Genomic DNA, 27370 nt, shown 5'->3' on the forward strand with positions numbered 1-27370 from the left:
TAGGTATTCTTTTTTTTTTTTTTTTTAATGTTTTATTTATTTCTAGGAGAGAGAGAGAGAGAGAGAGAGAGAGAGACAGCCTGACAGCCTGAGCAGGGGAGGGTCAGAGAGAGAGGGAGTCACAGACTGAAAAAGGCTCCAGGCTCTGAGCTGGCAGTCAGCACAGAGCCCGACGCGGGGCTCGAACCCACGAACCGCGAGATCATGACCTAAGAGAAAGTTGGACGCTTAACCGGCTAAGCCACCCAGGCGCCCCCATATAGGTATTCTCCAACCAGAAGAATGAGGCAAAACAAAAGGGATGACATTTCACGGAGTTATTTGTTGGCTGTATGAGGACAGGAGCCTTATCTTATTCACTCTGTCCCTTGTACTCAGGAGAATATCTCACCATAGTAGACCTTCCATAAAAATTGGTTGAATGAGTGAATAAATCAAATTACAATTCCTTAAGTACAGAATGGAAGAGCTTATTTTTATATTTAAGGTCTTGGGGGACATGCAGGTGGGGAACCAATATGGTGGAGTGCCTGGAACTGAGTTAAATAAAAGAACATGGGTTTACCTGGTATGTAACTTAGTACGTGCACAGGATTCACTTATTTAATTGTTGAGTACAGCACTCACACTAATGGAAAGATGTTACAGTTTTGTCAAGTATCCTATTCTTAGAAACTAGAGCTGGTCACGTAGGGGTTTGATGACCATTTGTCAGAACTGTCAGAGAAGGGATTCCTGAAAGCACAATAGGTAATTGGACTTACCAATCTCAAAGGTCTATATGAGTTCATAGTTTTACTTCAAAGGGAGGTTGGACGTAGCACGTGGACTCTCTCACAGAAGATAGTGAAGTGGATAGTCTCTTTGCTAAAGAGATTGCATTTATGGAGCCTTTTCTGACAGTGTCAGCCTTTTCAGGAATATCAAAATACAGAAAGTTTTGTCTTGTTGATGGGTCAGGTGGTAGAGAGCACAGAAAAGCAGGAGTGGATAGAGGAAAGCCAGCTCTGAGGGAAATGCGAAAAGAAGGAACAGTTAGAATACAATTGTGAATTGCCTGGGTTTAGAATATCAATGGTTGTCCGTAACCCCTGGTAGAGTATTTTCTTTATTAATGTCACACCAGTGAGAACATAGCTCCGTAACCCCTGGTAGAGTATTTTCTTTATTAATGTCACACCAGTGAGAACATAGCAGCGGTCTGGAGGTCTATGAATGCATGAAAGGAACCTCCTAGCACACCCCAGTAGCCTCTGAGTACATATAGGTCTGCATGGTAGTTGATGAAATGATCTTTCCAGTGTTGAATCTGAGTTTTCCAAAAGTATTAAATAATTTGTTCAGCAAAGTTGGGGCATTTAACAAAGATGACTATAAACATGTTTTGTGGTCTCCCCAAATTAGTAGTTTATTGAGGGAGGCTTGTACACAGACAATTATATTACATTTTTAAAAATACTGCGATACACATAATATGCTCCCGGAACATTCTGCATCAGGCGGTCAGTAAAGAAAGGAGACTAGATCTTGGAAAGATAGGAAGTCTAAGTGGTCAGTACCTAGCAACAATACAGAGACAAAAATCCCCGCCCAGGGTGTTGACTGCCATTGGTGTGACAGCGTTTACACATCACTTCATAACACAGACTCCCCTCGCTCCGATTTCCTATTCGTTAAGCAACGCTCTGGTTAAAATTTGCCTTCCCATCCAGATTGGGCTGCAGGGAGAAAACGTACTGGTTATGCTGACACAAACATTCTGATCCATATGGCAGTTGTGGTTCTCATTGTAAGCTGATGTAGTTAATTGAGTGGCCTTCTGGTTTGTACATGAGTCTCTTGTGAGCTTCATGTTCCTCTGTTGCGGAAAGATGGCTCCACTCAGAGCACCAAAAAGAAAAGAAAATCCAGTCCCTCAGTTTACAGCGCTGAGCTGCAGACTGGGAGGATGTAGTCATCAGGCTAATTGCCACCTCTGAGCTACCGGGCCCCATTTTCAAGTAGCACAGCTTCAAGCAGAGTGGCACACATCAGATGGGGGTGAGGGGACGTATGCAGCCTTGTCAGAGAAGCTGCAAGTAGTCACAGTCCGAGAGAGTGGAAAGGACGGAGGTGAGGCTGGATAGAAGGACAGAAGACAGGTTGTGTGACGACTCTGTTCTCTTGGGCAGAGGGTTTCATTCATTTTTAAAAAGTAATTTGAATTGAAAGGAAATATTGTGTGATTCTGCTAAAATGCTATCTTTTCCCTTTTGTGATGAATTTTCATTGAGCAGATCTCTTTTGTTCTTTTAACTTTTTTTTTTTTAATGTTTTTATTTCTGAGAGAGAGAGAAGAGAGAGAGACAGCGTGAGCATGGGAGGGTCAGAGAGAGAGGGAGATTCAGAATCTGAAACACGCTCCAGGCTCTGAGCTGTCAGCACAGAGCCCAACACGGGGCTCGAACCCACGAACCGTGAGATCATGACCTGAGCCGAAGTCAGACGCTTAACCAACTGAGCCACCCAGGTGCCCCTTTATTCACTTAACTTCAAGCTGGGTTTTTCGGCTACATCATCTTCCTGCTTATGTTGTATTCCCTAGGGTAGGTAAAGATGATGAGGTCTCTGTGTAATGAGTGAAAGCAAAGCTGGCCAGCCATCATGACTTTTTGGGCTACTGTTTTTACTGATATTCTAGTGATTTTTGTGACCTTCAGGTGTGTGCAACACCACTTGAATGTTTCTAGTAATGAGACTGTGCAGCCGTAATGAATGGGACTTGCTTTGCCTAGAGAGGGCCCCCAAGTCTTTGTAATCTCCTAAAGGATGCTCAGAAACCTCTTTTTATTAAATATATTTGCTTACTTTTGTAAAGTACCTCTATCTTGCTTTGATCAAATTGACATGACTCAAAGTATTTACGCAATATGACTGTATTTGAAAACTTAGCCTCTTTAAAATCTATGTCTTGATAAGGTAAGGTAGTCATATGGGATTTTTAAGAAATGAAAAAAACTAACGATCTTATTTTATATCTTACTTTTTCTCGTGTTTTGCTAATATTTACTGAAAGCTCCAAGTCTGTTTGTGGTGTCAGTTTTTGCTCTCCAATCTGTTAATGGCAGTATGTTACTAAAATGTAAAGAATTTCTTTAAATTTCTTTTTCTTTTGGTTACGGAATTACTTTAATTTTCTTTGCCAAGTATCCACTCACCCAGTTTCCTCAGTGCCCTTCTTCTGAATTCTCTGTAACCTAACCTCAGCTGATGAGTAGGCAGAATGTTCTTAGTAAAGTAAAGGGACTGACCGAGTCAGATGTGTTTCCTTACACGCTCTTTGGAGTTGGCTACACAGATACTACAAGCGTTTCTTGCCATTTCTTAATAATTCTGTTTTTATTTCTTATCCACGTTTTAGGAAAAGCATATAAGCAATGAAGAAGAGCACTTAAGGAGGATTGAAGAGGCCAGACTGCAGCTCAAGGATCAACTTCTTTGTCTGGAGACGGAACAGGAATCCATTCTTGGTGTCATAGGAAAGGAAATTGATGCAGCTTGTAAAACCTTCTCCAGGGACTCGATGGAGAAATTGAAAGTAATTATGAGTTCTCATTGTGCCTTTCACTTAGTTTCCTAACATATAATTATAATAAGGTTTTAATGCATGGTTACATGGTCATCACATTTTTATTCTGGAAAGTTTTATGAAACAAAATAATATCTTGCATTTTTTAGAATGAGATACTGTGTCCATTGCACCGTCGTGGGAGAGAAAGTGTATCGCGTATTGTTATTTCCTTGAATTGCCTCTATCTCACTCTGGAAAAGAAAATGTCTTATGAGAGAGGCAGCAGTTCTGACTAAACAAATATCATTGGAGTCAAGAGGGCTGGCTTGCTGTTATCAGCCCATTTTTTGTTTGTTGCTAGTATATTGATGCCTAACATCTATTCAGTACTAGTTTTATTATAGGTACTGTGGTAGCTACAGTATATGCATTCTCTCCCTTAACCCCTAAAGCCACCCTGTCCATTAGATACTTTGATTAAATCCATTTTAGACCAGAGAAAGCCAGGCTTGGAGAGGTGAAGTACCTTGGCCCTGGCCTCGTATCCAATCAAATGCTGGAAGCAGGACTGCAAAGCTTGGGAGCCTGACTCTGGAGCTGAAACAAGTAACCACAATGCTCTCTGCCTTCTGTTTTTAAACAAATATACTTAGGTTAGTTTTTCTGTCTTTAAAATGGAATGTTGCTATTCAGTGTATAGTTCTAGGGGAATGACGAATAAAAACAGAATTAATCACGTATGTTCTTAATTCCTTGAACTTAAGCACCTCTTTGCAGACTGCTCTGTTGCGTTGCGCGTTCCTTTTTTTTTTGTTTGTTTTTAAGCATTCGTTTTTGAGAGACAGAGCACAAGCAGGGGAGGGGCAGAGAGAGAGGGGGAGACCCAGAAACCGAAGCAGGCTCCAGGCTCTGAGCTGTCTGCACGGAGCCCGACACGGGGCTCGAACCCATGAACCATAAGATCATCCGATCTGAGCTGGACTTTGACGCTTAACCGACTGAGCCACGCAGGCACCCCGGGTTGTGTTCCTTTGATGCAGTAGCACCGTAACACATATCTTGTAGCCATCATTACCCTGTATTTATTTCATGTGGTGATATGGCAGGACTCAAATTATAGTGTTATGCCTAATATATTTTTAAAAATATTAAAAAAATTTTTTCAGATGGTTCTTTCTTATTTTGTCATGTCTTTCCTCATTTAAAATGATCTTCCCTTTTTATATGGCTTTCTCCTCTTTTTTTCCTGCTCTTATCGTTTTTCTTTCTTTCTTTTTTTTTCTTAAGTGGTGTTCTAAAGAAAAGAAAACTCTAATTTTAGTGTTACGGTGGAAAGTATCTTAGGATTCAACTTTAACAGAAATATTTTGATGGATAGATTTTGGTGGAGTTGATGGAACTTCTACAGAATGTATTCCTAGTTACATTTAACAAAAAGCTCAGATATCAGCTTGAGAGGACTAGGGGCTAAACGTGAGAAGTAATTGGCTTTAGAAGAAACACTCTTTCAGTTTTGTTTTAGGGCCTGTTGTAATGCTGGTGTACTCATTTTCCTGTCTAATGCTGCTTTTTTTTATTTAAGACCTGCCATGTTTAAATATATTTAAGAGATATATGGACTTAAGATTCTAATTTTATCTAAAAGAAGCACATATTAATAGTGAAATATTGGGGCGCTTGATTGGTTCAGTCTGTTGAGAGAGTATGACTTCAGCTCAGGTAATAGTCTTACGGTTCGTGAGTCCAAACCCCACACTGGGCTGTCCATCGTCAGCACGGAGCCCACTTTGGATCCTCTGTCCCCCTCCCTCTCTTCCCCCCTCCCCTGCTTACTTTCTCTCAAAAATAAATATTTATTAAAAAGTTAGAGAAAATAGTGAAACATTTAAGTATTTGTGTCAAGGTGGCCTATTTTCAATCAGATTGAGATGTAGAAATGGAATCATGGATCATGCGATAAGATACATAAACCGTGTTATGGGCAAGGCTAAAACATAGTGGGAAGATAGCAGATTGCTTAAATATTTTCTTACTTCTTTTTGAGGTCCAAACGATCTTTCTAACATCTTCCAAAAAGCACCCTATTCTTTAAGAGGAATACGTTGACTGTGGTAATGGATCTTTACACCTTTTCCCCTAGAGAAAGACCAGTTCAATCCAAGTGATGGGTGGAAAGTAAATCTAAAAGAATGGAAATTCTATTAAGTTTTTTTTTTTTAGAGTATAGTTTTTTTCTTTGTGACTCTCTTTCCATTAATAAGTTCTGTTGTTAATTTCCTATAAATATGGGGGAAAAATAAATACCAAGAATATAACATTTGGTCTCCTCAAATAAACTACTCAAGGTGTTGTTAAAATAAAATTGATTCTTTGCTTTACAGTTCAGAGATCTAAGGGAGAGTAGTGGGTCTTATAGAATGTTTTTAAAAAATGGAATAATTCCAATTCATTCTTTGTCATTTATTGATTTTGAAATATTGTGGATGAATTTTTTTAAGCCACTTGCTATAGAGAGTGACAGCTGTGATATGAATTGGATAATAGATATATAACAAATGAGCCTGAGGGAAGTCCTTGGGAGTGTTGATATTATTTCTGATTACCTTTTTCTAGCCACCCTATTTATTACTTATTCCACTTTAGTAAATGCATGTAATGTTTGAAAACTTAAGGACAGACACTTCATAAGCCGCCACAATTATAAAACAGTTAGGAAAGTGCCTGAATTAAAGTTACATCATTTTCACAGACCCGTCTTTGATAATTGAAGAGCTTTCCTCCTAACTCCTATTCCGAGTATGCACTCATTCGCAGAGCATAAAGAGGATAGGCTTTGGATCAAGGCAGATATAGGTTCAGATTACATCTCTCCAAATTGCTAATGCATGACCTTGGACAGCTTATGTATTTCTCTTTTCTCTAAGAACTCGTGTCCCATTTGTAAGTTGGCTTATTTTATGGATAAAGTAAAATAAGATATATAAGGTGCATATTATGGAGTGAAGTATCTTGCACTTAGTAAGTACTCAAGTAATGCTAGCTGTCATTATTATATAGTGCCCTTTTTGTCATATATTCATATATATTTGTATATTTATATATACACAGGTTTTTTTATTCACCTGTTTATAACAAATTGTTGTTGTAGTGTTTTTGTTACAATAGAGCTAGAAGTCTGTTTCCTGATGATTACCTCTTTATATGCAGTTAGTGGTAATAATGGTGTTCTCTATGCTAGACACTGTGCTAACCCTCATTTTATTTAATTTATACCTTGGCCTTATGAGGCAGTTTGCCTACCTTATAGATGATAACCTGCGGCTTAGAGAAATTGAGTCACATCACCTGTAAGCGGACAGGCTCTCTTCTTAAACTATATATAAATATGTAAAAAAATCACAAAATAGGAACATTATTTGTACTTCTATCGAATTATTTTAAATTTTTTAGTCTTTAGCACTAGACCTTAGGTCACTGAAGATTTAATTAAAACTATGACACAGATGAATAGAAAATAATAAGAAAAACATCAGAATCAGTGAGAAGTAGATGCTTGCAAGTCACAGAGTTCAAAGAGGAAGAAAACACTATAAGCTAGAATAGGCAGAATTTCACCGAAGACAAGGAGGCTTGTGAGTTGGGTGAGATTTGGATGGTTAGAAAAGTGTAGGAGAGAAAAGTGGGAGCTAAGAATACAACACGTTTGTTTACAGCATATGGTCAGCATCATTATACATTCGTCATGTGTCTAAATGAATCACCTAATGATATTCCTTAGGGGAGTGATGTGCACACACTTCAGGTAGTATGGGGATAGGAATAGATGCCTTGCAGAGGGATAGGATATTTTTAAACAAAATTACTAGAAAGGAGTCCTGTAAAAATATCACAGGTAGCACCTGTTTCAAAGCAAGTAGGAACTGAAAAACAATTTATGTTTACAATCATAAAGTCATTGACAGCCTTTGAACATCATTTTATTAGTAATAAGGCAGAACCAGATGGCAAGGGATTTTATAAATGAGTTGGTATGAAGGAAATCAAGGCAGCTGGTATAGACAACCTATTTATTGTAGGATTTTGTTAGCATCATGAAATATAAAGCAACGTTTGCACAAAGTCCTGTTGATTAGTTTCTGTCAATTCTACACAAACATTAATGAGACAAAATGACCCTCACAGTATAAAATTAAAGAAAGAGACAAAGAATTAAGTTTCCATGTAATTACATCTAACCCACTGTGAAATATATTATATGGAACAAGACTCAGGAAAAGAAACAAACAAAAAAATGAAATAAACTGGTTTGATTGTGGCTGTCTGCCAGAACTCCATGGAGTCAGCTCTAAAGATTCTAGCAGTGACAACACTTTGAGAGCTGATACGTGCCTCTGTATTTGAGCCAAATATTTACTCTCAATGAGTACATACATATATACACGTGTACATAAATGAACATAATAAATGGTGGCTTAGAATTCGTGGAGTACTTGAAACTGAACTTTCTTCTTTTTAAACCTTCACATTTAGGGATTAAACTTTTACGTGTTATGGTGAAGAATTTCATTTATGTAAGTTCATTTCAGAGAAAATTCTACTTCTAATACACTATTTCCTTTTTTTGTAGGTGTTTTCATCTGGTCCTGATATCAATTACGATCCACATCGCTGGTTAGCAGAAAGCAAGGTACTTTGTTTTTAAATCCCAAAGTTATCATGGTATTTATGACCTTCAAGGTGTCCTGTTTGGGATAACCGTACCATTTTGTTATATAACATAGCAATGAAGCTGTAATACTTCGTTCCTGGGGAAGATTCATTAATTTAAGAAACCTCCATGTTCCTTTAGTTTAACATTTACAAATTAGCTTAACTATAGAGGCATGGAAGGAGAGAATAAAGGAAGGTAAAACTGTTGAAGTAGTAAAACTAGATTGTTAGAGAGATTCTTCTGCCTTTTCCTTGGGATAGGCAGAGCCTCTGGAAATGTACAAAGGTCAGGACCACTATAACCAACCTTTACTTACACCTAGATTCTTCAAATATTTTTGTTCCTGAAGGTCAGCTCAAAGAACTCCCTTCATTTCTCCGGATATCTTGTCTCTTCAGTTACAAAACGGGAAGGGTAAACGTTATGTTCTGAAGATAACTTTCTTCCTTCATGGTTCTTTTGCATGATGATTTAAATTTAAAGGGTAGGTAAGGAAATCTAAATAAAATCGAACAATTTGCTCATTTTAACAAAAAGATTCTTCTGCACTCTGGGATCATTACCAGCTGTCTTTATCTATCAGATCAACTTGGAAATTCTTTAATTAAAATATATAGAAATTTGTGACCACATAAGATGTAGATGTCTGTTTATCCAAGTGTTGACACTCAAGGACTTACATTCCTTCCCAGGCTAGTCTCTTTCTGCTTTGAGGCACCTGGGTGGCTCAGTTGATTAATCAACTGACTTAGGCTTAGGTTATGATGTCATGGTTCAAGCCCTGCATTGGGCTCCATTCCGGTAGTGGGGGGCCTGCTGGGATTCTCTCCTCTCATCCCCCACCCCTACCCAGTTCACACTCTCTCTCAAAATAAATAAACTTGAAAAAAAAAAAAAACAAAAACCCAGCAGTACTATAAACCTGATCAATTGTGGTCCAATTTAGGATTTTATTGTTTGAAAGAAATTTTAAGTTTGTGCGGTATCCTTATTTAAATATATGAGAAAAGGAAGGTTTTAGAAAATGTATGCTTTTCCAGTGCCGAATAAAAAATGGGAACATGGACTGCATAGTATGTCAGACTCACAATTCATGTTCTCACCATTATGTGGGAGACTGTCTAAAGTCTTCATTTAGCCGAGATCTATTGATTATGGGCTTTTTTTGTATGTGTAGGCATGAGGGTTATCAGTGCCAGCAAGCCATGGAAATTAATAAGGGAAATGGAGATGTAAACAGTTTAAAAATCCTTAAGGTGTGTTATATTGTTATAGAAATACATACACATTGACAAACGCAAAAGGAGGAAGAACTGACTGTGATATCAGCACTGGAAGGTTAGGAGGGTTTGGTGCCGCTGGCACGTTACAGATGGCTTCTGCAAAAGTGCAGCATTTAACTTGATCATATAAAACATAGATAGGAGTTCTCCAGTTGGCTAATTAGAGGTATAATAATGGCAAGAGGTTAAGAATACCTGAATAAACAAGATAATGCCCTGAGCTTGGTGAGCAAGGTATGGGGGGGGGTTGATAGAAAGACATGGTTCACCTTTGAAGACCAGCTGTGCATTAAGGAAACCTTTTTTTTTTTTTTTTAAAGCATCCTTAATAAGAAATGAGCAGCATTATGTTTGACCATTGAAATTTACCCAACCTTGTAAAATGTTCCTCCTACTTTAAGTACAGTGATGCTGTTCATCCCTAACTGGTTTTGATAGAACTAAATGCAGAATTGTGTTTATCCCACCTGCATAGTAAATTCAGAATATACATGTTTTGCTGGCTCAGAAATTTTGGAGCTAGCAGCTTCTGTTGTGCATTAATAAAGCATTTCACTTTTTTCTTTTTCCCAACTCCTCAATTCTGATGACAAGAGCAGTGTACTTGGAATTTTCTTTCAAGCTCAAATCTTGATCATTTCTGAAAAGAAAGCTTTCACTGCTATTGTTCAGTTAAATTATGAGAGCCAGAGATGACTCTTAATCATAGCACTTTAATTTGAGAACTAGTGAGCAGTTTTCCCTTATCATTTAATGGGATTGAACTTCTGATCAGACAAGTTTTAATACCGCATGAGACAACCGTTCCTGTACAGCGTAAAAGGGTCATGATAAGCAATACCATGCTGACCAACTGACTAAGGAGGAATTGGGTCTATTTACCAGAAAGATGGCTTAGGTTATTGATGGGCTACAATACTGTAATTCCCATGAACTATGACTAGACAGCTCCATCAGTATTGAAGATAAGATCTGAAATCAGAGGACAAAACTATATGGAAAGTAGAATTGCTATTCAGTTAGTCCATGCTGACATCTTGCAGTGTTAAAAGGACCTCAGAGGGCATTTGGTAATTGTTTTCATAAATCTGCCAAATGAATTTCTTCTGTTAGTGTTAATCCTGGAAGAACTAGGGGATTGGGTGAGGATAGGGTCACTGTTGCTTTGTCGGCATTGGTTACATAATATAAAGTCCAACTAAGAATTGGACCAGGCTTCCAGATAAAATAACCAAAGAATGAGAAGAACAATACATTACAGGGAGGAAGAGGAATGAGAACTAAGGAATACCATTGAGGAATACCAGACAAGCAGTTCCCAATAGATCAGCGATTTGTTTTTGTCATAAATCCCAACAAGGCATTTAGAGGCTAAATTTTATTCAGTTTAACAAGAATTTACTGAGTAGCTACTGTGTCCCAGATGCTAGATTACGTTCTGTGGGCATAATGATGAATTTTGCGTGATCTTTTTGCTTGAGGAACATTTTTTTTTCCTAGAAAAGCTGACACTTACATCGATAATTTCAATATCATATATAAGAGCAGTGATAACAGGTAGGTGTGCAGAAGCTGCCACAGAGTCTGATCCCTCAGGTGAATTTTGAAGCTGGCCAGATAAAAGGAAAGACCAGGCATTCAGAGTAGACAGTTGTAGGAATGGTATGGAAGAGGAACAGCATCATAAATGGAAAGAAACCCAAGTGATTTGGCAATACTACAATGTGAAAATGTGAGGCAGAGAATGTCAGGGATAGGGCTTTAGAAAGTGGTAGAGAATAGGTCTACCAAGAAGAACATTGTATGCCATTTTAAAAGTTTGAGTCCAATTTTGCATTTGGAGGGGGAACCAAAAAGGAGATTTGAACAGAATACTGGTCAATTCATGCTCATATTTTAGAAGCATTACTCAGATGGTGATGTAAAAGGTGGAGTAGAGGTGGAAAGACCGAAGGCAGGAAGACCAGTTAAGAGTTCTTTGAGTGAGACCAGAGGCTCTGGGGTGAAAGTCCAAACCAAGGAAATACTAGAGATTCAGAGGAAGGGACACACTGAAGTAATGTTTTGGTGACAATATGCAGATGATGTTTAATGTTGTGTCAAATGGAGTGATTGAGGATGAGATGTCTATGGTTTTCAAGACAAAGTAGGAGATCCCACTCAAAGACTGGTATCTGAATAGAATGGCATAGACAGTCCTAGATAGACAAGCCAGCAGAAGTATTGAAAGAGTTTCCAGCACTGGGTTTGATATCTAGAAAGTCCCATTTAGACAGGAAGCCCCAAAGAGAAGCAGGGACAAAGGCAAAGATCAGAGTTTAGGTGCAAATCATGGAAAGAAATGAGAAGGCGCAGAGACATTGAAACAAAATGTGGAGAAAAGATCAAATCTCGAAAAAAAAAAAAAAGATCAAATCTCGAGCAGGCAGGTACTCTCAGGATGGAAAGACAGTACAAGAGAGTATTAGTCACTGTTGTTCCCAGATCTTGAGTTAATCATTTTGTGATAGCAAATACAAGAAAAGCATGTGTCAGCTGCTCTTCAGCAGCATAAGGCAGGATCCTGAGTGCTGTGTTGTTTGCAGAATACATGTATTCTGGATGTCTAGTACTAATTATTCCCTTAAGATGCAAAAAGGCAAATTTATGTGCTTCTTTGGCTGTAATGCTCTCTTCCTTGTTGATCTTTATCCCATTTATTCTTCTCTTTTCTTTAGTCTATAAGCTTCATGAGGGAAGACCTGTGTCCATCCTGTTCCTCAGTGCATCTTGAGCACTTACCACAATACTTACCTAAATGCTTAATAAATATATATATATGTATATATTTAAAGAGTAATTATATTAGGAATGCAACATTTTTCTACTCATGTTATTTCTTCAGCTTAAATATCACTGAAGAGTAAATAGCATACAGATTAGATTTCAGGAAGCCTACTAATTATCAAATATTGTTTTATTTGATCAGAACTGTAAACTTTTAAGGTTTTATAGATAAGACATAGACTTCAAAAGTATTTGGGGGATTTTCCTTTATTTCTGTGTTAGATATCATTCCATAGAGTCACACTTTTGATGGTATAATGTGTTCTGGTGTTGGTTCTCCCTGTCATTTTTGAAATATTAAAACTGAAACAGCTTCAGAGATCATGTAGTTTAACTTCTCCATTTTTTTTTGATGAGAAGGAGGCCCTGGGAATTGTTGTACCTAATGACATAAAGCTAATTAGTTACTGAGAAGGATTTAGAACATGGGTCTCTGAATTTTGTGTCAGTCTTTCTTGATTGATAGTATAATCTACCTTTGAATATAAATCTTACATTTATTCATATAGTCTTTTTAGTGATACAGATTTTTTAAAACACTCATTGTATGAGAAGTATTGGACCCAGTGTATTTAATTCTTGTTGAAGGATGTGAATAATCATCTAGTATTTTATCTGTCTAGTGTAGACATCAAAATGAGATACAAACACTCAGGTGCTTGATTCATTAAGGATACTTTAGATTGTGTGCGTGGAACACATTCAGTTTAATGGAAGAAAAACATTTTGTATTTTTACATATGCACTCTTATTATGGAGGTTTTTTTTTTCTTCTTGACTGTATCCATAACTACGTAGAAAAACGGACAGAGTATTACTAAAAGAATTGTATTTTGAGGTTGATTTGGGTTTGAATTTTGCACTTTGGTTTAATTTTTGTTTTGGTTGCCTGTCACATTCTCAGAAATTGCCATCATCTTCCTTTACCTTTGGTTTTTAAGCATTTCCTCTCAAAATTGTTTTTTGAGTTTTGGCAAAGGAAGTATGGTAGTTAAAAGCAGCAAAATTATGGGCTCTGGTATTATTGCTAACTCTATCAGCTATAATCTTTTTATTCAAATTTTGTATTTCCCTTGGTTTTAGCTTTGAGTCATTCCTTAATGACTTTAGTATATTATTACACTAAATCTCACTAGAGGATTCTTACAGATTAAAAAGATCATTTTGATTGTTTTACTAGATACTTATTCCTACCTAATTCCAAGCTGTCAACTATGAAGGTAAAAAACTGCATTATTTAGAAATTCTTTCTCTATTTTAGTTTGTTTAGCAATACTTGCTGATGTAGTTAAATAAATGAGCCTATTATGTAATCTTTAAGATACTCTTGTGAGTGGTTAATAGAATGGTGTTTGCACTGTGATTAATAGCCTTGTCAGGTAATTATTATTTGCAATTGGTAAAGTTATTCCTATGCTGTGTTCCAAGCTGTTTCTCCAAGACATTTAATGAAAGATGTTGGGTGTTTCTCTAACAAACACTGATTCTCATAATTGACTATTGGTTGATTAAATTTCCATAAGTTGGTATTTTGTTTCTAGGATTAATAATATATGCTGCATGCATATTCAATTCATAACAAGCATCTAACTATAACTTATTCTTAAATTTTGTATGTTGATAGAATAAAGGCTTTATAGGAATAAAATGAAGCTGCAGATCAATCTGTTCAGGCCACTCTAATGAAATCTCACAGACTGGGTGGCTTACACAACAGATATTTATTTTCTTATGGTTCTGGAGCCTAGAAGTCCAAGATCAAGGTGCCAGGGTCAGTTTCTGGTGAGGCTTCTTCCTGAGTTGTAAATGGCCACCTTTCATGTAGGGGGAGGGGCATTTTGAGGGTGTAGGGTGGGAGTATTGTTGGAAGAATTGGGGGTTGGAAGACAGAGTGTCTCTTCCTCCTCTTATAAGGAGGCCAGTCCTATAGGATTAGGGCCCCACTGTGGTAACCTCATTTAGCCTTTATTTCCTCCCTAAAAGCCTTACCTCTAAACAGAGTCACCTGAGGTCTTCATGTAAACTTGAGGGGGATACGATCAGTCCGTAACACATATCAAACCTGATTAATGCTTTGTTTCAGAAATTATTTGTTGTTGTTGTTTTTTTTTTTTACCAAAACCAATAGGATTATTGTCATGACAAGAAATTTTTTTGTTCTACCATTATCAACTCTTAGCAAGGTACTGAGCACAGGCCAAAGATTGAGATGGAGTAAGTGGGAAATTTTTGAGAAACGGGAAATGTGTAGTTACATTCTAAATTTGCATTTAAATCCCTGGGCAAGAACAAATTAAATGGAATGATTGAAACTGGTGATCCCCAAAGACTCACTTTGTTTGGACCACATCAGCTTTAAAACATAGTGTTGGTAGCGAACATTTAAAAAAATATCCACTTGCATAGTTACAGCATGGAATTTGTTTTCCTTTTGAGGTATCAGAAGACCTGATAAACTTAATGGTTCATTCTTCTGTGATAGGAAAGTGTTGGAGTTGAGAAGAACCATGGACATAATCCCATTAGAAGGAGCATCCATCCTTCCAGCCCTTCTTCCTGGTGGTATTTTTATAATCCAAATCAATAGTGTTCAGGTCCTGGGGCGCCTGGGTGGCTTAGTCGGTTAAGCGTCCGACTTTCGCTTAGGTCATGATCTCGCGGTTCGTGGGTTCGAGCCCCGCGTCGGGCTCTGTGCTGACTGCCAGCTCAGAGCCTGGAGCCTGTTTCAGAGTCTGTGACTCCCTCTCTCTCTGACCCTCCCCTGCTCACACTGTCTCTCTCTCTCTCTCCTAGAAATAAATAAAACATTAAAAAAAATTAAAAAAAAAAAAGTGTTCAGGTCCTAAGTGTGTTTCTTATCAGTGTTCATTAAACTTTCTTAATATGATACAAAAGTTTTTTTTTGGATTTTTTTGTTTTCAAGATATTTTATTTTTCTGTTTTATTAATTAAATGTAAGATGCTACTCTTTAAAAGAACTTAACAGCACCTAATTTTTCACTTAATTGCATGTGTCCTGTCCTCACTATGTGCAGAACACTATGCTAGTTGTAGTGTGTGTGCACATACAAACATGAACACACATCCATTCCCAAGGTGCTTTAAATTGAAGAATATTTTTAAATTCTTGAAAAAAGTCTTAAGGATTTAGTATATCAAATTTATTAATATATAAGGATAAAGATATGCACATGCTTAAGGTACCAAAAAAGCAGCAAAAAGACGTGGTTGAAAATATATCTTTTCCAGAAATCATACATCTGATTTTCCCCTTTTCTCTTGCATCATGCCAATAATAATACGATAATTACTTGGGCTTTTTCGTTTATTTATTTTTCTTGAATAACTGCTAAAGTTTGATGAGGTGAACAAAGAGTATGTTCTAGATTCAGATTTTTTTTTTAAGTTTATTTATTTATTTTGAAAGTGAGAGAAAGAGAATGCAGGCATGAGGGGGGTGTGGGGGAGAGAGAACCTTAAGCAGGCTCTGTGCTCACAGCACACAACCCAGTGGGGCTAGAACTCACAAACCTTGAGATCATGACCTGAGCTGAAATCAAGAGTTGGCCAGTTAACCAGCTGAGCCACCCAGGTGCCTCTATTCAGATTGTAGTTTTGACATAGAAACAGGCAGCAATAGTGTAGACTTTCTCTTATTTTGCCTAGTTAATATCAATTAATAAATGACTTAAGTACTAATGTTTTAGAATCATTTTCCACCTGACATATCTAAAATTACCGATTAAATTGTCTAGAATAATTTTTTCTTACATAGTGCATTGAACACATTCTCATTTTTTTTTTTTTTAATGTTTTACTTATTTCTAAGAGAGAGAGAGAGAGCGTGAGCAGGGGAGGGTCAGAGAGAGAGGGAGTCACAGACTGAAACAGGCTCCAGGCTCTGAGCCGGCAGTCAGCACAGAGCTCGACGCAGGGCCCGAACCCACGAACCGCGAGATCATGACCTAAGCGAAAGTCGGGTGCTTAACCGACTAAGCCACCCAGGCAACCCGAACACATTCTCATTTTTAAGACGTTAGCAATACAGAAGTATGGAGAATAAATTTGGAATGTATATCCTCCTTTCCCTTTTTACACCTCTCTCCTTAGTAGGCATAATCATCAACAGTTTGGCGTTCATATTTTCAGTCCATTTGGTTTGGTGGGCTGAACTCCAGTTGTTTTTGACAAAGATGTATGTTGTTTTATCTGCTAAATATACTAGCCCTTTGCTCGTGGCAGTCTTTGACACAAAGAATATCCATCCTGTTGTACTATTTTTATTTTCTTCCTTTGGAAGACTTGATTTCTTCCTGCCTTTCCAACGACTACTTCTCAACTTTATGTTTAGTTTTCTCTTGTGTTCATCTCTTCTAAACTCTTCTCTCTCATCTTCATAGACACTCCGTGGACTGTTTTGCCTTGGTGCTATTGATTCTTTACTTTGTATGTCTCATCCATGTCTCTCGAGCTTTAGATCTATATATCCAACGAGTCATTTATACTTCTGTGTGTTAGTCCTAACAATTTGATCTTATTCCAACTTGTTGTTAACTGTTTAACTCCTAAATCTTTGCTTCTAGTTTTCTTCTTTCACAGTTTCTTCAGCTAGAAACTTAAACTTCAGTACTGATTCCTTTCTCTTTTCCCCCTAGCATTTAAGTCTCAAATACATACACTTGGAGCCATTCCTTTTCGTTTTCACTTGTTTTGAATATTGGTAACAGTCTCTTGAGTGCCAGCCTCCAACATGTGCTCCACTCTGTACATAGAAGTTGCTTTTGAAAGAATAGTCCAATTCACTTCCTTGTCTCTCTCATATTGTGGTTCAGTGGGGATGGTGGTATATCACTCTCCCTCACCTTTGACCCTATATTCTGCCTCCATGCTTTATTTAGAAAAAAGATGTAGTAGAAAATGTTGCTTTTATCTGGTAGAGAGTTGACTATGTTTCCTGGTCCCCTGTCCTATGGAAGCTTTTTATCTTCTTGTACTTGCATGGGAATTTCAAAATGGATATTGGGGGGGCGCCTGGGTGGCTTAGTCGGTTAAGCGTCCGACTTTCGCTTAGGTCATGATCTCGCGGTTCGTGGGTTCGAGCCCCGCGTCGGGCTCTGTGCTGACTGGCAGCTCAGAGCCTGGAGCCTGTTTCAGTCTGTGACTCCCTCTCTCTGACCCTCCCCTGCTCACGCTGTCTCTCTCTCTCTCTCTTCTATAAATAAATAAAAACATTAAAAAAAAAAAATTCAAAATGGATATTGGGAAATCAGCAGTCTTAATTAAATTTTTGCAATCATAATTGGAAGTCCACAGCTCAATTTAATTTAAACTTTTTTTTAATGTTTATGTACTTTTGAGAGAGAGGGAGAGAGAGACAGAAAGAGAGAGAGAGAGAATGAGCAAGCGCGCACAAGCAAGTGCGCAGGAGCCTAGGGGCGGAGAGAAAAAGAGATGCAAAATCGGAAGCAGGCTCCAGGCTCTGAGCTGTCAGCACAGAGCCTGACGCCGGGCTTGGACTCACGGAGTGCAAGATCATGACCTGAGTTGAAGCCTGATGCTTAATTGACTGAGCCACCCAGGCACCTTACACAGTTCAATTTAAGTTGGGGACTTCCTGTTTTTATCTAGTGACATTCAGGTAAGACAGAAGCCTGTAAATTATGTAGCAGATACTAAAGCCTGGTGTTATCTCTGCAAGGAGATTTAACTTTAGCTTTGTTAGTCTGTCCCTTCTTATTTCCCTTCTTCCTTTTGTTAATTGTTAAATAGCTCAATTGTGATATAATTCACATACCATACAATTGACCTACTTAGAGTGTATCCTTCACTACTTATAGATGTATTCACAGAAGTGTGAAGCCACAACCACAATGAATTTTGGAATATTTTATCACCCTAAAAAGAAAATATGGACCCTTTAGTCATCACCTCCTAAATTTGTCCATCTCACTCATCACCCCTCGCCCCTCCCCCCCCCATAGCCTTAGTCCACAAGTAATCTTCCTGTCTCTATAGATTTGCCAGTTCTGGATATTTCCTATAAATGGAATCATATAGTATATGGTCCTTTATGAATAACTTCTTTCATTTAGCAGAATGTTTTCAAGGCTCATCTGTGTTGTAGCATATGTCAGTGCCTCACTTCATTGCTAAATAATAGTCCATTGTATGGATATACCACATTTTATTCATCCATTTATCAGAGAATGTTCATTTGGATTTTTTCCATTTCTTGGCTATCATGAATAATGCTGCTATGAACATTTGGGTACAAGTTTTTGCATGAACATGTTTTCATTTCTTCTGAATACATACTTAGGAGTAGAATTGCTGGGTTATATTGTAACTATGTTTACCCTTTTGAAGAATTGTCAGATGGTTTTCCAAAGAGACTGCATGATTGTACACTCCTACCATCATTTTATAAGAACTTTAATTCTCCACACATACCAACAGTTGTTAATCTTCTCTCTTTTTGATTCTAGTATCTTGCTAGGTGTGAAATGGAATCTCCCTGTGGTTTTGATTTGCATTTTTGTGATGGTTAATGATACTTAGCATCTTTTCATGTGATTATTGGCCATTTGTATATGTTCTTTGAAGAAATGTCTCTTGCTTAATTCATTATGTCTTTTTATTACTGAGTTATTTATGTATCATCCTAAATTGGCCTTTCTCTGATATATGATCTACAATTATCTTCTCCTGTTCAGTGGGTTGTTGTTTCAGTTAGTTGATTGTGATCTTTGAAGCACAGTGGTTTTAATAGGCCAACTTAACAACTTTTTTCTTTGGTTGCTTGTGATTTAGGTGTTGTATCTAGGAAATTCAGGTTGCCAAACCAGGGTTTCAAAGACTTATAGCTGTGCTTTCTTCTAGGAATCTGATATTTTTAGTTCTTACATTTAGGTCTTTGATCCATTTTGAGTTATTGTTTTTAAATTTTATTTAGTTTGAGAGGGATAGTGGAGGAGGGGGAGAAAGAGAGAGGGAGAGAATCCCAAGCAGGCTCCATCCCGATAATGTGGAGCCTGAGGTGGGGCTCGAACCCAAGAACAATGACATCATGACCTGAGCTGAAATCTAGAGTCAGACGCTTAACCAGGTTCCCCTTGAATTAATTTTTGAAGATGGTGTGAAGTATAGGTCCAACTTTATTCTTTTGCATATGGATATTCAGTTTTCCCAGTACTGTTGGTTGAAAAGACTAATCTTTCCTCATCAAATTGTTTTTGGAGCCCTTGTTGAAAATCAGTTGACCCAGTGTATGGGTTTAAATCCATTGATCTATGTCCTAATGCCAGTACCACACTGTCTTGATTACTCAGGCTTTCTAGTCAGTTTTAAAATCAGTTATGTGTGACTCCTCCAATTTTGTTCTTCTTTTTCAACACCTGTTTTTTGGCTTAATTTTAGCTCCCTTGAATATCCATATGAAATTTAAGATCAAGTTGTCAGTTTCTCCAAAGATGTCACCTGGGATTTTGATAGGCATTGTATTAAGTCTGTAGATCAGTTTAGGGAGTATTTCTCTTAATACCTTAATGATATTAAGTTTAATGATGTTTGTACATGGAATATCTTCTTGTTTATTTAGGCCTTCTTTAATTTTTTCAACAGTGTTTTTATAATTTTAGAGTATACATTTTGCACTGTCTAAAAGTATGTTATTAAGTATTCTTTTGATGCTATTGTAAACATGATGGTCTTTTTAACGTAGTTTTGGATTGATGATTCGAGTGTATTGATGTACAAGTGATTTGTGTATAATTAGATTTTCCTGCATAATTGCCATGCTATGACCTCCTAATACAATGTTAGGCAAAAGTGGTGAGGGCAGACTTTATTTTCTTCTTTATGATTTTAGGGATAAAACATTCAGTCTTTAACCATTAAGTATGATCATAGTTATGGGTTTTTCATAAAAGTGTTTTATCAGGTTGAGAAATTTCCCTTCCATTCCCTTCTTTGAGTACCTTTATTGGAAATAGGTGTTGAATTTCATTGTACACTTTTTCTGAATCTTGATATGATCATGTGGCTTTCATCCCTCCTTCTCAGAGTTTCTGGAAACGGCAGTATTCTCAGGCTGTTGTGTCTGACATAGAGTGGCCATGCTGTCAGTGAGGGGTTGGTAATGGAAGGAATCCCTAGGTTCTCTGCTGCACTTGCCTGCAGTTTAGCCTACTTAAATCAGAGCTATGACGATGAAAAATCCTAGCTGTCTGACCTTCCAGTGCCATGCCTATTATTAATGATCTGTTTCTGCTCGCATCACTTTTGATTCCAGATGTGTGAGTTTTCCAAATGAGGTAATTCTCCAGTTCTCTGCAGATACCAGTGGGGTGTCCTGCAATTTAATTCACCGTTAACACAAACTACCCAGAGTTAGTGCAAATACCACAGGTTAAGGGCTCAGTGCCAGCTCCACCCAGTTCAGTTGCCAGTCACAAGTACTGGGTCCCCAGGTTACCTACACTTCCCTCTGACCTGGCTACAAACTGGGGGTTCCCACAGCTCTCTCCTCGGTTTCAGTAATTTGCTGTAATGACCCACAGACCTAAGGGAAATACTTTACTTACTATTACCAGTTTATGTACAAAGGATACAGATAAGCAGCCAAATGAAGAGGTGATATAGGGCAAGGTGCCAAGAGTCCCCATAGAGTTTGGGGATGTCTCATGCTCCTGGCATGTGGCTATGTTCACCAGTCTGGAAGCTAATCCAATCTCATTGTTCAGGAGGTTTTGGGGGCGCCTGGGTGGCTCAGTTGGTTAAGTGTCCAACTCCCCACCCTAAACCACTTCATTGGCATGAGCTTGGGTGTGATCTCAGAGCTTGTTATGAATAACAAAGGACATTCTTCTCACTCTGGAAGTTCCGGGGCTTTCAGGACCTCTGTGCCAAGAATTAGGGACAGAGACCAAATGTCTTTCTTATTGTGCCATAATACCAAATAACTTGACTGTGAACTGGGAGAAGAGCGAGCCCCGTCTTCTCGGCAGTGCCCTCCTGGAATGTGGAGTGGGGGCTTCTGCCTGCAGGGCAGCCTCTACCTAACATTTTCATTAGAGAGCAGCATCGCAGAACTCGTGCCATCCTTCTGGAAGGCAAACTTCCATGAAGTCCCCCACTTTGTTTTTGATGAGCATTTATAATAAATGTGATCTAGCTTTTGCCTTTACAGGCACGATCTCCCTTCCTTTAATCCGTTCACATACTGTACATTGGTCGCCTTACAATACTATTGTATAATTTTTCCATAATTTGACTAGTGATGATTTTTGTTTTATGTCATAGAGATACCGTCTGCTAGACAGACCTTCTAACTGGAGAGAGAGGGCATCTTTTTCTGTGATGGGGGTATTTGAAAGCTGATCCATGTGGGGATCCCCAGTCTAGCTGCCCATATCCCAATCTCACTTAATCATAGGCTAAACTATCCTACCACAGCTCCTTTTAATACACTGTGAAATATCCTGAGAGCCTCCTAGATTTCTGGATGCCTAGAACTTTCTTGCTTACTGATGAATGCTATTCACGGAAATGCTCCCTCAGCTCAACCTAACTTTCCTATTTGGTCCATTCTTTCCTTATTTTGCTTTTTACTGAAGTGAAGACTGTTTTTACTTGAAATCAACTGGAACTTGAAGGATAGGTTCACTTGGGAAGGTCCTGAGACCTGACTGAAATCCTGTCCTAGCGAAGGTGAAAGAATTTTTTTTTTGTACTCATCCCTGATTTAAATATCTAACTAATAAAGATGGTGTGGTTAGAGTCTGAGAAAATGAGAGTTGCTTCAGTTAAATTCCCTAGTCTTTTAAATGTGGGCAAATACTAACTTTATCTCCTTCATGTGATATAGAATATCTTTTCCTAATTAGCTGGACCCTTGGGGATATGCATTTTTTAGAACCAAAACTATGAATTTTATCTTTTTTGTTTTTGTTTTTTTTTTTTTAATCTCTGAGTTAAACTACATTCTGTAACAAGTCTCTAGTTCTATTGTGGGGTATGACTTTAAAATGCTTTAAAGTGTACTAGACTGCCTTATCTATCACATCAGGGATCTAATTGTGTTATGATTGGGAATTCAGTAGGCCAGACTTCTCTGTAATATTGCCTTTCCAAAGGTGATAGAGGATATCAGATATTTTATAAAAATCCAAGAAAATTTGGCTTAATTTTCACACCAAATTTGAAGTCATTCTGCAAATTAAAACATTATGGATATTTTAAAATTTTGCTTACATTTGTTATTGTCTGTGTTTGTTCACATTATCATGACTTACCCTTCGTGTTTTGAAATGCTACTGTTTTCTAGATTTTTTTGAAAAATTAGATATTCGTGTCATTTTTGTAGACTAAGCTCCAGTGGCTCTGTGAGGAACTGAAAGAGCGAGAAAACAGAGAGAGGAGTCTGCGGCACGAGCTGATGCTCTGCAGACAGCAGCTGAGGAGTATGACCGAAAACAAGGAATCTGAGCTCCAGTGTCTCTTCGAACAGATAGAAAGGCAAGAGCAGCTTCTGGGCGAAATACAACAAGAGAAGAGAGGTGTGTTGGCTGTTCTTACTCTTATTTTTCTTCATTTACATTCGTGGAAACCTAGGGTTGAGAGGGATAAAAAAAAAAAAAAAACCCTTTTTCTCTTGTCTCTACTTTGGAATATTTCCAAATCCCTCTTTCCTTGGCTCTTGTCTCCCTGTCTTTCTTCATTTCTGGATTCAGAAGAGGAAACTGTTCACCCTGAAAGTTTTTCCTTCAGCTAGTGCATCTCTCCTGTGTACATAGCCCTGTACCAGGTGTTCATTTGGTAAGATGTGTGTTCTTCCCTGATAAAATGCTGAAGTTTATATTTTACTCCAGTAAAATATTCATTAATTTATTCACTAAATATTTACTCTGTGCCAGTTCTGTCCTGGGCACTATTATAGGTGCTGAGGATACATCAGTGAATAAAGGGGAAAAAAGCCCTCCTGTTTCGCTTACATTGTAATGAGTGGAGTGACAGAAAACAAATGTAGTAAGTAGGTAAATTGTTTAATATATTAGAAGGTTATAGGGACCATGTTGAACATAATAGAGTAAGGGAAGGAGAGTTTGAGGCAATACTTTAAAAGTTAGACAGGAACTTTGGAAAACTGCTTTTCTGTTTGGTTCTAGTAGGGATGCATCATGATGAGAGGAAGGAAAATAGCATCGTATGGAATCCTGTGTGTATCATGTGTCAGGCTTAGGTCTTTTCTTTATTGGTAAACTTTATTAATTAAGAAAGAGAATTAATATGGTGTCCTACTAAGAAAAACAAAACTTTAACATATGATAATCCTCTAAAATTTTTTTTGGGTTTTCATTTTAGTTATCAAGATTCTTTTTTTTTTTTTAAGTTTACTTATTTTTGAGGGAATGAGACAGCTGGGAGGGGGTGCAGGGAGAAGGAGGGATCAAGAATCCCAGGAAGGCTCCACATTGTCAGCAGGGAGCCTGACTTGGGGCTCAAACTCACAAACTAAGATCATGACCGGAGTCAGAATCAACAATTGGACACTTAACTGACTGAGCCACCCAGGTGCTGCCTCAGTTATCAGGATTATTCTTTCTACATGTACCAGTTAGAAATTGTTTATCGCTATACTGCAGTGATTCTCAATTTTTTTTTTTTGTATCAGGACCACTTTATATTCTTAAAAAGGCAACTAATATCTTTGTATTATTAATTAGGGGTCTTGAATAGTTCCCGAACCATCCCTTGTGAACTCCTGCTCTAGTGAATGTGGAAGATGCAAACTGTGCTAGTAGTGAAAGTCAGAGGATGCCTCTATATACGCACACGCACGCACACATATAGACAGTACAACAGAATCTAAGTTTGGAATTTATAGCTAAAACATTGTAGGATCTCCAAACATGTTATAGACTACTCACTAACACTAGATTGCAACCTGGTTTTTTAGTAAATATTATCAATATTGTCACCCAGTAAAACGTTTTTTTGTATGAGGATTAATGCAATAGTATATTATAAATAACTGTAACTGTTGACAGGATAAATCCAAGGGGAAAGAAACAAATATTTGTGCACTTAAGTAATTATTTTCAAATAACCAGCTTTTCCATAAAAGCTTCAGAAGATAAGTTGTAAAGTTTGTAACCTCTCAAGGTGATTGTTCTATTTCTACTTTTCAAATTTAATAAAAATGGATCGCTTGTTTTATATCTATAGAGCACTTGAATTCCTTTATGCACCTTAGAATTAGCTTGTCAGTTTTTTAAAGAGAATCTACTAGTATTTTAATAGGACTGAGTTGAATGTACACATTTAAGAATGGACGTCTTGATACTGAGTCGTCCAATCCATGCGCATTGTGTATCTAATACATTTATTTAGGTTTTTACCTTTTCTCATGGATGTTTTGTACTTTTCAGCTAACAGGTCTAGGCATCTTCTTTAGATTTATTCCTGCTTTTTCTCTATGATGCTATATTAAATGTCGTTTCCAGCATTCTTTTCTAGTAGATAGAAGTACAATTGATATTTTTTGTATGTATTAACTTTGTATTCTGCAACCGTGTTAAACTCATTCATTAGTTGTAGTAGCTTTTTTGTTAGCTCTTTGTTGTTATTGTTGTTTCTGATTTCTTAGTACTTACGGTTTTCTTTGTACATGATCATGTCATCCGCAAATAAGCATAATTTTGCTTCTCCTGCTTCTGTTTTTTTTTTTTCCCCTTAATCAACTGGATGGAACTTCCAGTACATACTAATCTAACCTTATATTTCTGGGATCAACTCTATCAAACTGTATTTTCCCATTTACATATAGCGGGATTTGATTTATTAATAGTTAATATTTTTTGCATCTATGTTTATGAAGAATATTTTTCTGTAGCTTCTTCTAATGTCTTTATCTGATTTGAATGTTAATATAACAGCAACCTCTTAAAATGAGTTTTGTTTTGCCTTTATTTTTTTGTATGAAGTGTGTATTATTTCTTTTTAAATGTATGATAGAATTCATTAAAGAAGCCTCCTAGGCCTGTAGTTTTTGTCTGGGGAAAGTTTTAAATTTCAAACTCAAATTCTTTTTAAGTTTAATTTTTATTTTGAGAGGGAGAGAGACAGAAAGTATAAGCAGGGGGAGGGGGGAGAGAGGGAGAGAGAGAGAGAGAGAGAGAGAGAGAGAATGAATGAATGAATATCCCAAGCAGGCTCCACGCTCATTGTGGGATCCCGATGGGGCTTGATCTCACAACCATGAGATCACGACCTGAGCTCATATCAAGAGTCAGACGCTCAACTGACTGAGCCACCTAGGCACCCCCAAACTCAAATTCTTCAATAGCTTTATGGCTATTCAGAATTTTTCCTTCTTGAGTTAGTTTTATTAATGTGTGCCTTTCAAAGTATTTGTTCATTTCATAAGTTGTCAAATTTATTGGCTTAAAATTTTTCATGATATCCCCTTTTTAATTCTTTTAATTTCTGTAAGGTCTGTACTGGTGGTTCCTCTTATATTCCTGATATTGGTCATTTCCTCTTTTTTGTTCTTTATTAGACTTGCTGAGGGTGTTATTAATTTTATTAATATTTTCAAAGAAACAACCTTTGAAATAATTTTTTTCTATTTGTCTTTTTAATGTTTTATTGATCCCAAATTTTATTTTTACTTTCTTTCTTTTACTTTGTGTATCATTTGTTTTCTTTTCTGGATTCTTAAGTCAGACACTTATTTTAATACCTTTATTTATTAATATTGTTATTAAAGTTATAGATTTCCATCTTAGCAACACTTTAAATGTATTCCACAAATTTTGCAATGTTGTGTTTTCATTATTATTTAGTTTGAATTAGAAAATATTTCCCTAGGGATTTCTTCTTTGACCTATGGGTTATTTTTAGAAGTATCCTACTTAATTTCCAGTTATGTGGTGAGTTTTCTTCCTATTCTATTATCAGTTTCTAACTTGGTACCCTTGTGGTTATAGAATATAGTTTCCATAATTTTGATCCTTTGACCTTTACCAGGACTTGTTTTATGGCCCCAAATGTGGCTTTAATGGATTTTCTATGTGCACTTTAAAACAAGTTGTGTTCTGCATTTATTCTGAAATATTTTATAAATATCAGTTATGCCAAATTGTTTCATAAGGTTCTCTATCCCTGGTGATATCTGTATCCCTACTGATTTTTTCTCCTTCTATCAGTACCTTACAGAGGATTGTCAAAATATCCAGGTATTACTTTGTGTGTAAGTGTGTCACTTCTTTTGTTTCATATAGTTTTTGAGACTGTTATTTGATCCTATTTTGTATTGATTGTGTGAATGTGTCTAATAATGAGCCTATTGTAAAATAGTCTCAATAAAAGCAAAAGAAGAAGGATGTTGGTAGTGGCAACAAATGGAAAAGATATTATGAAGGAATTAGTGCAAGATTAGGCAGTGCAGGTGATAGAAAACATAGAGGAGATTCTAAGGTCTCAATAGTTTTGCCATTGGGAGAAATAAGAAAGTTGGGAAACAGGTGCTGGCTGATATGGTGGCAGAGAAAGAGGAATTCTATTCTTTACTTATTCCTTAAAGCTAGAAATGAAAAAAAACTTTTGTGAAGAACCACACTTTTGTTAAAAGAGAAATAGTGTGGTAATCTCTTGCCTTACGTATGTAAAATGTATTAGGTTCTGTCTGGTGACTCAGAAATAGTGCAGACCTAATGAGTAATGAAGACTAAGCAAAGGCTGTTACAGTTGGGGATTTAAAAACATATTTATTAAGGGGTAAGGTGAAATAAATATGTTACTAGAAATATAAGCAACATGTTCTGGTGAAAACAGAAGTATTGATTACTTGGGCAGATGCCCATATAAGGAAGTTTTTTGTAGGACATGTCCTTTGATTTAGACCTTAGAATGTAGCAGGATTCCTATAAGAGAGGAGGAAGAAAGATTCTGTGCAGGATTTATCTGCATAGTGATCTCTTCTTGCAGACTTTAGCATTT

General features: G+C 37.2%; 1 protein-coding gene across 11 annotated transcripts in view; it reads left to right on the forward strand.

Moving 5' to 3' along the window:
* The window catches only part of CEP128 (centrosomal protein 128), a 402179-nt gene that overhangs the window by 148572 nt on the left and 226237 nt on the right, over positions 1-27370 (forward strand). For 8 of the 11 annotated variants that reach the window (XM_077750720.1, XM_077750716.1, XM_077750719.1 and 5 more), the window contains 3 exons: positions 3401-3577; positions 8178-8237; positions 22734-22926. In XM_077750720.1, the coding sequence (XP_077606846.1) occupies positions 3401-3577; positions 8178-8237; positions 22734-22926 (430 nt within the window). The remainder of the gene's footprint in view (positions 1-3400; positions 3578-8177; positions 8238-22733; positions 22927-27370) is intronic. The other 3 variants (XM_077750726.1, XM_077750727.1, XM_077750725.1) reach the window with 1 other exon arrangement.

The sequence above is a fragment of the Crocuta crocuta genome, unplaced genomic scaffold (genome assembly GCF_008692635.1).
Source record: "Crocuta crocuta isolate KB4526 unplaced genomic scaffold, BGI_CrCroc_1.0 scaffold186, whole genome shotgun sequence".
Classification (NCBI taxonomy): Eukaryota; Metazoa; Chordata; class Mammalia; order Carnivora; family Hyaenidae; genus Crocuta; species Crocuta crocuta.